The sequence below is a fragment of the Cryptomeria japonica genome, chromosome 3, assembly GCF_030272615.1.
Source record: "Cryptomeria japonica chromosome 3, Sugi_1.0, whole genome shotgun sequence".
NCBI lineage: Eukaryota > Viridiplantae > Streptophyta > Pinopsida > Cupressales > Cupressaceae > Cryptomeria > Cryptomeria japonica.
Window position 1 is genome coordinate 472449567 of NC_081407.1, and position 17557 is coordinate 472467123.

The 17557-nt window shown below is 37.2% G+C and overlaps 1 protein-coding gene and 1 non-coding gene across 2 annotated transcripts; both read left to right on the forward strand.

Moving 5' to 3' along the window:
- The first annotated feature begins 1786 nt into the window (after positions 1-1786).
- LOC131029586 (callose synthase 11) lies at positions 1787-16823 on the forward strand. Its single transcript, XM_057960116.2, has 2 exons — positions 1787-2215; positions 11174-16823. The coding sequence occupies exon 2, from the start codon at positions 11277-11279 to the stop codon at positions 16602-16604; it is 5328 nt and encodes a 1775-aa protein (XP_057816099.1). The 5' UTR covers positions 1787-2215; positions 11174-11276; the 3' UTR covers positions 16605-16823.
- Positions 14266-14346, forward strand: LOC131029593 (small nucleolar RNA J33). The gene has a single exon (XR_009102797.1). It is a non-coding gene; the product is annotated as a small nucleolar RNA J33 (small nucleolar RNA).
- Positions 16824-17557: the final 734 nt, after the last annotated feature.

Genomic DNA, 17557 nt, shown 5'->3' on the forward strand with positions numbered 1-17557 from the left:
AAGTAAATGCCCAGACAAGAAAAAGAAAGTTTAGATTCATAATACATGAATATACACAATCATAAAAGACAAATGTGACACACTAATATTCCAAATGACATAAAAATAAGGAATGAGAGTAAAACATAAATTTTACCGTATCAAAGTCAATCATATTAATATAAGATTAACCATTTTCAAATCAATTAAAAGTACACACTTTTCTTCTTTAAAAAGCTCATTATACCTCTCCCCACTTTCTTTATAAACCTAGTTCTTTCCCCCATGATTATTCATTTCACTCCTAGTACACTTTTTAATGCTAGCATAGTTAGACTTGTGAGTAGGTGTATTTATACTATTATTCCTCAAACGAAGTGCATGTGGCGTCCCCAACTAAAAGATGAATATAATTAAAATAAACTTCCTAAAGTAACGTAACCCGCGACTGCAACTATGACTCGGTGTAAAGGATTAAGGAAAAATAGATACCAATGTGATGGGTTGAAAGGACATGAGTCAAAGTGGAACTAAGAGATGAAAATAATGCAAGATAGTATGAGGCACACTAATGCACAAGAAATATAAAGGAATTGAATTGACTTTGTGTTGTGAAGGAGATTGGTGGTTGTTTAATTAAGGTGTTTGGAGGTAGATAATTTCTATTTTAAACCACTACCACTTTGAAAAAACATTTGTAGGTCCAATTTGACCATTGAAAACAAATTATAGTTTGAGATTTGTAAAAAAGTAAATACCTAGACAAGAAAAAGAAAATTTGGATTGATGATACATGAATATACATGATATTGTTAAAAAAAAAAAAAAAAAACCTAAAAGTAACACACTAATATTCCAATTAACATAGAAATAAGCTATAAGAATTAAACACATTTTACCGTACCAAAGCCAATAAAAATGAGAAGTATGCATGCCATTGATTGGATTGAGTGAAGTGGGAGCCATGGTAGAAGAAGGTTTTAGGCAAATTAAGGGGATAAAGGAGTGATATTGTGACATAAACTCAAGCTAAAGGATTAAAAGAAATTAGATAACATTGCAATGGGTGGGAAGGACACAAGTCAAAGTGGAACTAAGAGATAAAAATAATGCAAGATGAGATGATGCACAATAATGCACGAGAAAGATAAATAAATTAAGTTGAGTTGTGTTGTAGAAGAGATTTTAATTAAGGTGTTAGAGGTAGATAGCTTATATTTTAAATCAATACCACTTAAAAAAATATTTTTAAGTCCATTTTGAATATTGAACACAAATTAAAGTTTAAGATTTGTATAAAGGTAAATATCTAGACAAGAAAAAGATTAAAAAAAAGAAAGTTTAGATTCATGATACATGAACATACACAATCTTATTCAAAAAGACAAATGTGACACACTAATATTCCAAATGACATAGAAATAAACAATAAGAATAATACATATATTTTAAGGTATCAAAAGGCAATCATATTAATATAAGACTAAGCATAAGCATTTTCATGAAATCAATTAAAAGTACACACTTTTTTTCATTCGAAAGCTCATTTTACCCTTCTCCACTTTCTTTATAAACCAGGTTCTTTCCCCATGATTATCCTAGCATTTCGCTCCTAGTACAACTTTTAATGCTAGCATAACTAGACTTGTGAGTCGTTGCATTTATTATTATTCTTCCTTAAAAGAAGTGCATGTGGCGTCTCCGAGTAAAAGACAAATATAAATAAAATAAAATTCCCAGAGGAACGTGACCCGCGACTGTGACGGCGAATAAGATAGAGGATGAGTCCATCACATTCCTGTGAAAAACTTGAGCACTAAATACAGAATATCGCGCTTGTAGTAAATTACGTATTTCCAGCAAAATCAAGCCAGATTCCTTCCTTCCTTCCTTTTGCCCAATCTGACGTGTGATGTGCAGATTCATTCCAGGGAGTTTGGAGGACGCTACAGAGATCGTGGAGTGTATATACACCGTCCCGTACAAAATAGCTGACATGATGCTTATGCCTGCTTTGGCAATTCTTTTTCTAAAAGCGATAATGAAAGGAACGTACATGCCCACGGTTTTGAGCAGCCGGAACAGTATGTGCGACGGAAATAATATGCAGGCAGGGGCATTCGATTTGGTGAACTTGCACGCCCATTAAGTCCGACAAAATCATGGCTTCTGTTTTCTGCAACGGCTCCTCCTCCTCTTTGCTGGAAAATGAAGAATATGTGAGCTCTGCCTGCAGGTAAATGTTTTTTCTTGAGGTTCAGTGAGTCACTCAAACCCCACAGAAGACTTTTCTGTTTGGAACTTGTGTAAATCTGTATGTCTTAAATGATTTTTAGAGCACATTTGAGAGGCATTGCTCTGCTAAAGAATTTCAGACAGGTACTAAAGTGCAAAGCTGGATCTCTATTTTCGTAATTTAATAATCTCTGTCTCGATCCATGTGTTGTGAAGGTTTCTTGTTATGTTGTTTTTGAAGCTTTATAGTTCTTTCCTGCATTTTTGTAGTACTGTTTTTCAGAAACGATACTTTTTCATTTGGTATTTGAGCTAAGGAACTTTTGAGAAGGATCCACGGCAATATTTGTACTGTATACTGGAGCAATTTCTATGCAGTAAACTTTGAGTACATCATACAGGGGTAAATAGATGTCAAAAAAACATTATTTGCTTAGTTGCTGCTACATACAGCAGTCAAAACAATGCAAATGGGAGTGAATGCAAACACAGTAAAAGTTGGCCGTAAAATGGCCGTCTTAATTTATAAAATCTACCATTGGATCGGCTGGAGAGACCCTGAGTTCGAAATGTTAGTAATATTGTTACGGCATGTTCCCATGGGGCTGCTTATTTCCAGCCCCCTTATTTTCCCATAGCTTATTTTCGATTCCTAAATAATAGCTGCTCCACTTAAATAGCAAAAGATTCTAAATTATCCTTTTCCAACAATTTTAAATTTGCATGGGAACACTCCAACTGCTTAAAATTAAGCAGAAAATGGAGTTAAGCAGCGGCATGGGAACATGACCTTATACAATTCAATGTTGTGATGCGGCTTTTTGTGTCATAAATTGCCATCTTGGTTAGTCTCTTTACAGTACGAGCGTATGGGTTTTGGGGGCCCATTTTTTTTTTCTTGATTTTGAGGACAACGCTGGTGGCAGAGGAATGACAATTAAAATAATTTATAAAACTCATAGTTGGATCAGTGGCCTCATGAATTTTTTACCAGACCGTACTATATTCATGAATGTTGTTTTGATCGTTGCCTACCTAGAGGTTTTTCGAGGTTCGAGGTTCGTAGTTCTCTTCCAAGTCTAGTTGCATGATCCACATCTAGCTGTAATATCCCTCCATATACTAATACAGCCATATACCATCCTAGAGCAGCAAATATCAATCTAATCAAGTACGCTTGAGGTTGCATTATCCAACTTGCATATATCTATTTCACTCTATTACAACAATCTTGCAGTTACTGCTGTATTTCTGAATATCAATTTGTAAGCTTGAAATCCATATCTGCAGCTGAGATTTCATCAATGATTTTAGTTGTTATCTAAACTGAAGAAATATTGCAATGAAATGTACTAGAACTCGAAATTCTGATTGCATTGTATACTGGACGATTTATCACCAGTGTTTGATACTCTAAAGATCTTGAACTGTTCACTGACAAATACCTGTTAATCATAGTAGATCTTTGTCAGTTTATCCGTTGGATCCTTCTTTCATTTTCAGCATGTTTTCCGCCATGGATAACGTGTATCAAAATCGAGTAATTTCGTTTGCCATTTTGGCATTGATGAAATTCCGTTTGTATTCAGCCAGTTTGGTTTGATTGGAATTCGCATTTTACTATCAGCCAGTTTGGCGTAATCGATTCTATGATTTTCTTATATTGTAAATTGGTCGACTAGCCACCAACATCCTTCAATTATTTCTCTTGACCTCATTCTAGTCTTCGTATGCTCTTACGTTACCCACATTGAAAACATACTGATCAAAAAGACCTGAAATTTGAGTGATTGCAAAAAGATTTATGTGGATTTGAGCTAATGCCCTATGGGAAGTTATTACATTGGCTCTTCATTTTTGGAAACCTCAACATTGAAAAGCATAGGCATCTCTTTAGGGAAATGAATTTCTGTCTCCCCTGAAACACACAGATATGCTTTAATCTCTGCAGCCTATTGGTAAGATTGGATTTTTCTCTTGGTCTCTCTCCCTATAGAAATAGAGCTGAAAGTAGGAAAAGAGGTGTGGAACAACCACGGGATTATGAGAATCTAGCTTTTTGCTGCTAGAAATATTTAATGTGGGTCTTTTCGTGGTTGAATGCGAAAACGTAAAATGGCATTTTGGTATGGTTTCTTTGTGGAAGAATGTAGAGCGGCATCATTAGTCAGTAGGTAGCACATATTAGAGCCAAATAGTCCAAAGGATCAATGTAAAGCGATACGCTGTGAGGACAAGGATGTTAGTGTTTTAGAAAAAGAAGTGAATGGCAGGCAAATTTGAGTGTGTGTGGAGTGCAATGTGTTGATGAGTGCTAAAGATGGTAACTCTTTGGTATTGTAGGAATTTGAATTCAAGATTAAGACAAGTTGTTTTGAGCTTGATAAGGTTGACCTCCTTAAATATCTAGAAATATTCTTAGTTGATCAGGTGGAGTGCTCAAAGGCACTCCATCTGTTAAAGGTTGGTTTCTTCTCATTTGAAGAGGGTTTCTCTATAGAAACTAGAGGGGTAAGTGAAGGAGAATTAGTGTATTATGAAGTGTCTCTGAAAAATGGTGAATAAACTGCAACAATGAATCAAAAGAAAAAGAAGAATCAAATCTCCTCTACGAATATGATTTTGAGAACACACATAAAGCGTAGATAATTTAGTATAGAGTTACTCATAATTTGTAAGAGGCTGGAACCGGCTTTGTTAGAAATGCAGGTTTTTAGAATTTTTCTTTATTTGCTGTGTGTTTGTAACTTTGTATAGCTATCTTGTCCTTTTATGGCATTATTGCAAGATTCTATTTACTCCAAGAGTGGAGCCTCAATAGAAACCCCAACTAACTTATTTAAAATAAAATAAAATGAAAATGTATGGTTCTATAACGTGTATGTCACATGATGAATGGCTTATATATGACTAATTGAGAGTTCCTGTATTTTAAAATTTTCCCTACTTTTAAAAGTTGTCCCTGTCATACTAAAAAAGAACTCTTGTCCCCTACCGTCCAAGAAATGCGTTCTATCATCCTCATCTTGGAAATGCCTTGGAATAGATTATTTCTTGTTATCCATATTCTCTTTCCACTAATTAAATATGCAAAAAGCTAGATTCTCACAATCCAGTGGTTGTTCTACACCTCTTTCCCGAATGCACCAATAAGAGAAATCTTTGGTTAGGTCCCCTATTCTGAGTGATTGTCTAAGGATGTTCATTCAAAGTGCTTTCATCAAATATCCTTAGTAAAATTTGTTGAAGGGTACTTTTGTGGTTAATGCCTTGTAATTTGGTCTTTCTTTTAGTTGGTTTTAGGCAATTTTGGAGTTTCTCATCTTGGCATCTATGTTGGACTTGTCATCTTTGGGATGCCTTTCCCAAAAGTCCTCTTCCTTGAATTTTGGGATTCTGAGTTTGGTCATCCATGCATCCTTTCCTCAATTGCTAACTTTCTTCTCCAAAAATCCACATTGCAAATTTTAGATTTTTGGAGTTTCTCATCTCAGCATCCTTGTTGGACTTGTCATCCTTGGCATGCCTTTCCCTCCGAGTCCCCTTCTCCCTTTTAAGCCCCTTTTTGGAGTTTCCCATCATTGCATGCTTGTTGGACTTGTCATCCTTGGTATGCCTTTGCCACCAAGTCCACTCTTTCTAAGTTTCTCATCCCAAAACGCTTGTCAAACTTGTCATCCCTAGCATGCCTTTCCCTCCCAAGTCTGCTTTCCCCTCCAAGCCCCTTTTTGGAATTTCTCATCTCTACATGCCTATTGGACTTATCATCCTTGGCATGTCTTTCCCTCCAAGTTAGCTTTCCCCTCTAAGCCCCTTTTCGGAGTTTCTCATCTCAGCAGCCTTGTTGGCCCTGCCATCCCTAACATGCCTTGCCATCCCTGACATGCCTTTCCCTCTAAGTCCGCTTTTCTTCTCTAAGCCCCATTTTGGGATTTTGGAATTGGTCATCTTTGTATGTCTATCAAACTTTCGTTGCGTAGTATTCTGAGAATTACAGTTGCCAATGATGGCCTCCCGGGAACTACTATTCCCAACCTACAAATATCTATCCATAGCTGTCAGATAGGGCACCATCTCTTTGGACCCACCCAGAGCCTGGGGTCATATAGCCATACAGACATAGAGGGGGCTACTTGATCGTTCCTCTTCTTGGCCGGCCCTATCTAGATAGAGGGGGTCACGAGCTCGCGCCATAGATAGACATATATGGATACAACCATGGGTGGGAGATAGAATGCTCAGTCAGAACGTATTCAGGAGTGGAATAGATATAGTGCTCATTCGAAATGTCCCTTTTTAATTAGTGTTCCGGTTGGAATATTTATGCCTGTAAAAAAAAAGGTAGGTTGGGTGGGTATGGAACAACGAAACCTTGCCTAACTCCCTGCATCACCAAGGATACCATTAAGGTTATGAAATGAATGTGGTTCAATATATAAGGACTCTTAGATGCCTCTTGTTACCTATGAGCCCCTTTAACTTCTAAGACATGAATGGTCTACTAAAGCATATGGTTCTTTCCCTAAGATTCTCTGGATGGTGTTGAAATATATATATATTTTCTGGATTGACAAAAGAAAAAGAAGAAAAAAGAAGATTGAGGAAGCAGTTACAGAACCAACAAGAAGAAATATTGCAAGAAGCCTTAGGGTTTCATTTTCCAGTTTTGGGTAGTATTATATTGAGGCTGTATTGATGTAAGTATGCTCAAAATCTGTAATAGAATCACTGTAACAATGTAAAACGATTGTAATTAGCAGATCTGACCTTGTTTGAGTGTCTCCAGGAGTTCCCTATGCATTGTGTTTGGTCAGCTAGAAGGCCATAAAATCATTCCGAAGCATTTGTAATGTATCTTCTCAAGATCAATAAAGAAATGCACAGATTTCCTAATAGATTATCAAGTACACTCTTATAAAGTTCAGCAACTTTTGTTATTTATTCCTTTGAAAGGGAAAAATAATAAAATTGTACTTTGCCTTGTATGGTCAGCGTTGTCAGCCATAATTGAATAATGAAATAATTGAGACATAAAGCATATAGATAACTCTAGGAATGAATAAGGGGCGGAGGGAGGTTAATTGTTAACTATATCATCATGATATTAATAAAAATCTAGATGTAGGAATGAAAGATCCTAAGGTGTCTTAAGAGCTCCTTGTAAAACACGGTTGCTTGAGCTGAGCTCACCCCACTATTGTGATGTGTTATTGATAGGAGATGCAAAGTGTCAGCAAGATCCTTAATAAAATAAATACTAGTAAAACTTGTTTAGAGTGTATATACAAGATGGTTTCGAACCAATAATCAAAATCTCAGGTCCAAGGTTCTCTGATATTTTGTACCTTGTGGATATCTTTAGGTGTCCACTTGATTGGATATTCAAACTGGAATCATTAGTATTTAGTAGCTTTTCTCCTCCTCACAAATCCAAGGCCAGAGGAGGTGTGGAAAGGAGCACCTGGACTCATACTAATCTCGAAGGAATCTAGACCTGTGAAGAAATATTCTCCAATTCTTTCAGCCTTAAATTTAAAAAATTTCTTCAACCTTAAGTTCCACTAGTCCTCAAATCCTTGCAGTGCTCGCTTTCAAAAGTGTAATGGGTACTCTCTGTTGGGAATTAGTTAACTAAGGTCTTGACATTGGAATCAAATGTTGGCATAATATCTTTACACCAACTCATATGATCCTGACCTTAGTGATAACACGGCACATGATAGGGTAACAAGGTTAAGTTTATCTATTTAATTACTTATGATGCATTTAATTAAAAGAAGGGGGTCAATGATTACATATTCTTAGTGATAAGACAACATATGAAACGGTAACAAGGTTAAATTTAGTTATTTAATTACATATAGTGCATTTAATTAGACAAGGGTTTTTGCATATTCTTATCCACACATAACACTCGGCATAGATATACTCTACTTTGACTATACATGCTGCTATATGATTCCACTCTCATATACTCTTCTACATTCCTCTTATCCTCTTTCCACATCTATTTAATTTTCTCATCTATGTTTCTATATTACAAGTACAAGTCACTGTCATCTATGATACCTCAACGTGTTACAATTTGATAAGAGGTTACCACTGGTCATGTACAAAATTCACCTAAGTGCTAATATTATGCCACGAAGCTCTCTACAATTGTGGTCAGTTCAAACACTGATGCTCTGTTCTTTCTATCTGTTATAATATCTAGATTCCTTGGCAGTTTTACGTGCTGATATATGAGTCCACTCGCATATACTGTTTCACATTCTTCTTACTTCTTTTATACTCTTTCCCATATTTATTTAATTTCATCATCTATGGTTACAACTTGAAAAGACATGATCACTGGCCATGTACAAGAGTAACCCAAGTGCTCAGATTATGCCGTGAAGATGTGTACAATTCTCAACAGTTCAAACATTGATGCTTTATTCTTTCTATCTCTTATAGTATCTAGATTCCTTAGTAGGTTTTGTAGCTTCATGATGTACATGAGAGTTGTGGCACATAGTGAAGATTCTTGTCCACATCAATTCTCCCAAGTCCCAAGAATACCTTAATGTCAATTTTTGCATGACAAACACCTATTGACAAAATTTATAGCTCATATATGCAAGATTATGCCTGGTAATATTTCATCCATATTGATGTTCATAAAATAAAATAAACAGTGGAATTTTATAATAATGTGTGTTGTTCAAAACACCAAATTGCATCTTAGAAATGAAGGCATGTAATTCATCATACACATCAATTTATGCCATGGAATTGTAAACTCAACTTTTTCTCAGAACTGACCAGCATAGAAGTATATGAGCTCATGAAAACAAAGAATTATCAGTATTTTAATCATCAAATTTCACCCTTGAAGCAGTTCTGATGCAGAGATCCTAAGAGGGATAGTGGCAACACACATTCACCAATCAACGAGACTCAAATTTGGAGTGACAAAGAAAATACATGGTTCAATACACTGGTTGGCCTTCTTCTCCATTTCACTAAATTGCAATGCATATGCATAAAGCAAGGACAATCTCTCAAACCCAAGCATTTACTGTTCTCAGAGTTCTATGACGACCCTAGGACATCACCAAACCCCCACAAGTGCTTGACAATGACCAAGAAGCAACAACAATGCAAGCTTGACAAGTATGACCTACTAGGTTCTTTAGGACAGTTCAGAGAGTTTTGGGGGCATAACTTTTTACCCTTTTGACTTGGACACAAAAGAAACACATTTTGGAGTACCCTTTTCCAAGATACACAAGATATCCAAACAGATTTGGGGGTTGTTTCAGACTGGTAAAGAGTTTTTATGACTGTCCTAGTTCCATACATACACACTTAGGCCTCCTCCTTCTAGTCACCACCCTATACAAGCAACATTGCTCACATCTATCTTCAAAAACATGTTCAAGACCCCATAAGGAAGAGAAAACAACTTGTTTCAAACACCCACCAAACAAGTCTCAATGCAATTGCACTCCAAACCTTCAAACCCTCTCCAAACTAGCACTACTCGGCCTAACACATGGTGATGTTAGGCAATCACCAAATCAAAACAGCCCCAAACTCAATCTTCTGCACCAATGCATGAAAACCCATCTCAAACACCCTATGATACATCAATCCATCGATTTCCATCATTTTCCCACGGTGGGATGGGAAGGAAAGCACATTTTTTTTTGTGACAAACCCCGGTTATGAAGGTTTTGGACAGTTTTCAGTAAAATGGCAATATCTCGGTCAAAACTCAATAAAATCTGCTCAAACCACCGCCAAAATCTTGGTAACTCACCCCTCTATCATTCCATACCACTGTTACATCCACACAAAACACATGCAGGCCGTGAAGAAGGAAAGAGCAGCAAATTTACAGAAAGATGCACAGAAAACTGAGTTCTTTTTATTGAAAACTTCATCAAAACTTCCAACCACATGTTTGGCTCGTGTGGGAACTTAAATACAGTGCTTAAGATCCTCCCCAAGGGCTCCAATATGTTATTTGAATCAGGTAGCCGTTGGCAGTGATAAAACATATGTTTAGACAATGTGACAACTTACTAAGTTGTCATCTTCTTGCATGACATGACAACTTTTGTGAAGGTCTTTAATACAATTACCACCATTGACAAAACATGTTTAGAACATGTTGAGAGAGGCCATCCAAGCCTGATTACATCAATGTTTCTTCAATTTTGAAGAGTTGTTACATGAAGACCTCATTTTGACAATATTTGACAAAGTATACCCCTACAAGACCTAGTAGACCATATGACCACAAAATGCACTAAATGACCATATAAAACAATATGAATGGTCCCATGGACCTTATGACAGCTTAAAACCACAAGAAAACATGACAAAAACAATATGAGCCTCCGTGAGTGCAATATGAATCTTCAAGGTTCCAAGGTGCTTCTGCACCAAGTTTGCTGTCTGATATCTCTGATGATGAAATCTCTCCAAAATCAACCTAAATAGTGAAAATATTTGATTTCTACCAATCTCTATGACTAAAAATACACAAATAGAGCATCCTTCAATGATTTGTGAGTTGATGGCTAGATGATTTCATAGTGTATTACCATTTATACATGTGCATTTCTAAGGGATTTGGCTCTATTCTCTACAGCCTAGTTCTCTCAAGTGGGAATTCTTTCTTCTCATGAGGTGCTGCTGATTTGATGGTGGCTCACATTGGTAATATGTAGTGGCACAAGCCTAAACGTAGGCTTGTTTTCATGGTGTGGCCTCTTTCTGCAATCATAATGACCCCTATTGTTCTGAAAACTACATACTCTTTGTGCTTAAATCTCTTATGAGGGTTCAAGGAAGTAAAATTTTAAAATAATCTCTTTCAAAATTATAAGCAAAAACCATTTTCCTGAATGGGACAAACTAGGATGTGCCAGTTCAACTAATTAATCTTTTGCAAATCCTACTTTGACAGGTTAAACAATGGGTAGAAGGCCAGCTTGAGTTATTATTGGATATTAAGCTGTCCTCAAGTAATTTTTGAAGGCAGAGCCTGAACATCATATCTCAGATTCTAGATGAGTTTCACACAGGGAGATTCGATCCAAGTTAATTTCTCAATGGTGGATGACGTGAATACTGATGAAGTCTACAATATCCTTCCTGTGAACAATGTGCTAGCAGATCATCCTGCATTGCAGCTACCTGAGGTTCGAGCAGCCATTACTGCATTGAAATGTTTAAGGGAACTTCACAGGCCTCCATATGCACGATGGAATGAAAATATGGATATACTCGATTGGCTGGGTGCTTTGTTTGGTTTCCAACAAGACAATGTTCGAAATCAACGAGAGCATATTATTCTTCTCTTGGCCAATAGACAGCTACAACTGCCTTCCACTGATGACTTGAGTAGTATGCTCAATCCAAGTATCATTGGAACTTTGAGAAAGAAGATCCTAAAAAACTATTACAACTGGTGTGCATATCTGGGCCGAAAACCTCATGCTCAGATAAAAGAACATATGAGCCGTGAACCTAAAGAACAGAATGAATTGCTTTATATATCTCTGTATCTTCTTATTTGGGGTGAGGCTGCTAATTTAAGATTTTTACCGGAGTGTTTGTGCTACATTTTCCACCATATGGCCTTAGAGCTGAATAAGTTCAGAAATGATTCGTCAGTGTTGCCTGCTTATATTGGGGAAGATGCCTTCCTGAATAAGGTTGTTAAACCACTGTATCTTAAAGTGAAAGCTGAAGCTGAAGCCAGTCGTGGGGGCAAGGCTCCCCATTCGGCTTGGAGAAATTATGATGACATGAATGAGTACTTTTGGAGCAGCAGGTGCTTCAAGGATTTGGGATGGCCTCTCAACGAGAGAAGTAAATTTTTGGCATCACCTAATGCAGCTCAGCAGAATCATGATTGGGATTTCCAACGATTTAAGGGGATATGGCAAAAAGAGAAGGTGGGAAAGACAGGATTTGTAGAGCAACGTTCTTTTTGGAACATTTTCCGCAGTTTTGATCGACTGTGGGTGATGTACATTCTTTTTCTCCAGGCTGCTATTATTGTGGCAAATGAGGGGTCAGGAATTCCTTGGATAGAATTAAAAGAGAGAGACACACAAGTGCAGGTCTTGAGTGTCTTTATAACATGGGCAGGCCTTCGGCTTTGGCAGTCATTGCTTGATGCTGGCATGCAGTACAGTTTGGTGTCAAAAGAAACTCCATTAATTGGAATAAGGATGGTACTAAAGACCATTGTAGCAATGGTATGGACTATTGTCTTCTCTGTATTTTACAGTCGCATGTGGGATCAAAGGAATCATGATTTTAGATGGTCAGATGAGGCAAATAGAAGGTTGTTAATTTACTTAAAAACTGCCCTGGTATTCATAATTCCTGAGCTTCTGGCATTGCTTCTTTTTATTCTTCCTTGGGTCAGAAATTATGTGGAGATAAGCAACTGGAGAATTTTTAATGTATTAACTTGGTGGTTTGAAACCAGACTGTTTGTAGCACGAGGTCTTCGAGAGGGTGTTGTTCAAAACTTTTTTTATACTCTGTTTTGGGTAGTATTGTTGCTTGCAAAGTTCTCTTTCAGCTACTTCGTCCAAATAAAACCCATGGTAAAGCCAACAAAGGTGATATTGAACATTAAGAACATTCCATACAAGTGGCATGAGTTATTTAGGAACACCAACCAATTTTGTGTCGTGGTTTTGTGGGCACCAGTGATCCTGGTGTACTTTATGGATACCCAGATATGGTATTCGATTTTCACATCTTTGGTTGGAGCCTTGGTGGGTTTGTTTTCTCATCTTGGTGAGATACGGAATATTAAGCAATTGAGGCTGCGCTTTCAATTCTTTGCCAGTGCAATCCAGTTCAACTTAATTCCAGAAGTACTCCTCCCTCAATTTCATGGAAGTTTGATAGCTAAAGTAAGGGATTTGATCAGACGTATTCAATTGAGATATGGGTTTGGTATTCACAAGAAAATTGAGTCTACTAACCAGGTTGAAGCAGGCAGGTTCGCCATTATATGGAATGAAATTGTGTGGACACTTAGGGGAGAGGATATTTTAAATGACTCGGAGGTGGAATTATTGGAGGTGCCTCCAAGCTCTTGGGATCTAGGTGTTATTCGGTGGCCATGTTTACTGCTCTGTAATGAACTATTGCATGCCTTAAGTCAGGCTAGTGCATTTGAGGGTGAAGACAGGGCATTATGGTTGAAGATATGCACCAATGAATACCGTGGTTGTGCAGTGATAGAAACATATGACAGCATCAAACATTTGCTCAAGAAAATTGTCAACAAACATAGTGATGAGCATTCCATCATTGTTAACCTTTTTCAAGAAATCGATACATCACTTAGTCAGGGAAAATTTTCAGAGAAATACAGAATGACTGAACTGCCTGAAATACGCTTGAAATTAATCACACTAGTTAAAATTCTTTTAACAAAACCATCTGAAAAGGACCAACAAAAGGTAGTTAATGCCTTGCAAAATCTTTATGATATTGTTGTAAGGGATTTTCCCAAAGAAAGGCGGAGTACCACACAACTTAGGGAAGACGGGCTGTTTACCGAAAGGACTGACAATAAGCTGCTATTTGAGGACACTATAGAATTACCCGATGTAGAAGATGAGCATTTCTATCAACAATTAAGACGGCTGCAGACAATCCTGACTACGAGGGATTCAATGCCTCATGTTCCCAAAAATCTGGAGGCAAGGCGTAGGATTGCTTTCTTCAGCAATTCTCTCTTTATGAACATGCCCCGTGCTGTGCCAGTTGAAAAGATGATGGCATTCAGTGTCTTGACTCCCTACTATGATGAGGATGTTATGTACAGCAGAGAACAACTTCGTACAGAAAATGAAGATGGTGTGTCAATCATATTTTATCTCCAGAGGATATATCCTGATGAATGGTCAAATTTCACGGAGAGGATGCATCGTGAGGGAATGAAAGATCCTGATGATATCTGGACAGCTAAGGTGATGGAACTCCGGTTATGGGCTTCTTATAGAGGACAGACATTGGCTCGTACAGTGAGAGGGATGATGTACTATTACAAGGCTCTCAAAATGTTGGCTTTTCTTGATTCAGCATCAGAGATGGATATTCAAAAAGGATTTCAAAAACTTGTTGCCACAGCGTCGAGGCCCATGGATGGTGTGAACGAGAATATGAATGTGCCATCTCAATGGCACCCTAACAGTGAAGGGAGTGGTGCAGATGCTTCTGCCCTTTTGAAATTTACTTATGTTGTTACTTGTCAGATTTATGGTGCCCAAAAGGCAAGGCAGGATAATCGTGCTAAAGATATCTTGTATTTGATGAAGAACCATGAAGCTCTTCGAATAGCTTATTTTGATGAGGTCAAAGCTGGAAGAGAAACTACGGAATATTATTCAGTTCTGGTCAAGTATGACTCAGCACTGCAACGGGAGGTGGAGATCTACAGGGTGATGCTACCTGGGCCACTGAAAATCGGGGAAGGAAAACCAGAAAATCAAAATCATGCTCTGATTTTTACGAGAGGCGATGCATTGCAGACAATTGATATGAATCAAGAAAACTATTTCGAAGAGGCCCTCAAAATGCGAAACTTGTTACAGGAGTTCACAAACTATTATGGCATCCGAAAGCCTTCTATACTGGGCGTTAGAGAAAATGTGTTCACAGGATCAGTCTCTTCTCTTGCTTGGTTCATGTCGTCTCAAGAGACGAATTTTGTTACCCTTGGCCAGCGTGTACTTGCAAATCCTTTGAAGATTAGGATGCACTATGGCCACCCGGATGTTTTTGATCGCTTGTGGTTCTTAACTCGTGGAGGCATGAGTAAGGCTTCAAAGGTCATAAACATTAGTGAGGATATATTTGCAGGCTTTAACTGCACTCTGCGTGGAGGTAATGTGACACATCATGAATACATCCAGGTAGGCAAGGGACGTGATGTTGGTCTAAACCAGATTTCCATGTTTGAAGCAAAGGTTGCTAGTGGCAATGGTGAGCAAGTGCTGAGTAGGGATGTATACAGGCTTGGACACCGCCTTGATTTTTTCCGGATGCTTTCCTTCTACTATTCAACAGTTGGATACTACTTTAACACCATGCTAGTGGTTCTGACAGTCTATGCATTTCTTTGGGGCCGGGTTTATATGATTTTCAGTGGATTAGAGCAAGCTCTTATAAACGTAGCAAATGCTACAGACAATGCAGCACTTGGAGCAGTTATCAACCAGCAATTTCTCATACAGCTTGGCATCTTCACAGCTCTTCCAATGATTGTAGAAAATACAATAGAACATGGATTCCTTTCAGCCGTTTGGGATGCTTTCACCATGCAATTGCAGTTAGCGTCAGTATTCTACACTTTTTCAATGGGTACTCGCACCCACTACTTTGGCAGGACAATACTTCATGGTGGTGCAAAGTATAGGGCTACAGGGCGAGGCTTTGTTGTAGAGCACAAGAGTTTTGCAGAAAACTACAGGCTTTACTCGCGTAGCCATTTTATAAAGGCAATTGAGCTGGGTGTCCTGTTGATAGTGTTTGCCTCATACAGTGCTCTTAGCACCAAAACATTTACTTATATCTTACTGACCTTCTCAAGTTGGGTTCTGGTGGTCTCATGGATCATGGCACCCTTTGTTTTTAACCCATCAGGGTTTGATTGGTTGAAAACAGTTTATGACCTAGAAGATTTTATGAACTGGTTGTGGTACAAAGGTGGAATTTTAGCCAAGGCAGAGGACAGCTGGGAAGTGTGGTGGAATGAAGAACAGGACCATCTGCGCACTACAGGAATCTGGGGAAAAGCATTGGAAATACTGTTGGACCTTAGGTTTTTCGTTTTCCAGTATGGAATTGTGTATCAGCTGGCCATTGCAAATGGGAGCAAGAGCATTCTGGTATACTTCCTGTCATGGATATATGTAGTGGTGGCGCTGGCCATATATCTAGTGATTACATACGCGCAGAACAAGTATGGGGCAACGAAACATATCTACTACCGAATGATTCAGGCGGCGGTGGTGGGTTTAAGCACGCTGGTGATTGGGCTGCTGCTAGGGTGCACGCAATTGGAAGCGATCGATTTGGCGACGAGCATGCTGGCATTGCTGCCCACCGGTTGGGGTCTGATCTGCATTGCCCAAGTTCTCCGCCCTCTCCTCCTGCCCTCCCTCGTCTGGGACACCATCATCACTCTTGCTCGCTTCTATGACCTCATCTTCGCCTTCATTGTCATCTCTCCTGTCGCTCTGCTCTCGTGGCTCCCTGGCTTTCAGTCCATGCAGACTCGAATCCTCTTCAACGAGGCCTTCAGCCGCGGCCTCCAGATTTCTCGCATCCTCGTTGGCAAGAAGACACACTCCATGTAAGAAATCATTTCTTTATGTACATTATTACAATTTTAGTATTCCTTGTAACGTTGCGGAATCCTTAGTCTTTTTATTAAATTATTTATATATTTTTTTGTTTTCAATAGTTGCTGTTGTAAAAGCTAATTGAGGGACTTTTATTGGGTCCTCCACACCTTTAAAGTGGTCCATATACCTTAAATACATTTAAAAAAATAAAAATATTTTATTGTGATTGAAGATTTTTTTGTTAGACAAATTGTTAAACTTCTAACAGCTATAGTTATATGAAAATATTTTGATTTTGATTTTAATTTTTTAATAATATTATTTTAAATATTTATTTAAATTGACAAATTGTTAAACTTCTAAAATTTATATAAAAATATTTTGATTTTTATTCCAATTTTTTATTAACATTATTTTTAATATTTATTTAAATTATTAAATAGGTGAATTAAAAATATATCATATTTATTTGAGAATTATTCATTATTTATATTTCTACTTTGAATTTAATTTATTTTTTACGATAATAAAATAAATAATAAACACATGCAAATAATAATTATAAAATAGTTAAATGATATCATTAATAATATATTTATTGTTAAATGATATTATGATTATTTAATTTTTTAATTAATAAGATATCATTAATCTTATGTTTATTATTAAATATTAATTATTTGACATGTACCTGATTGTCAAATATAAGTTGAGAGTTTTTATCTACAATGTCATAACATAAACTTCTTTAAAATCACATTTTATCTAAATTAAAAATGATCCATTTATATCTTTTTATCATATTCTTAATATTTTGTTTTAAAAATTAATTTTAACATTTCTTACATGCCAATTTAAATAAATAAAATTAAACTACATGTACTAATTTTACAAATAAATTATGGATGATTAATTGTTTTTGATATTAAAAGCAGTCAAAACTAGGGGGCTGAACAAAATACAGT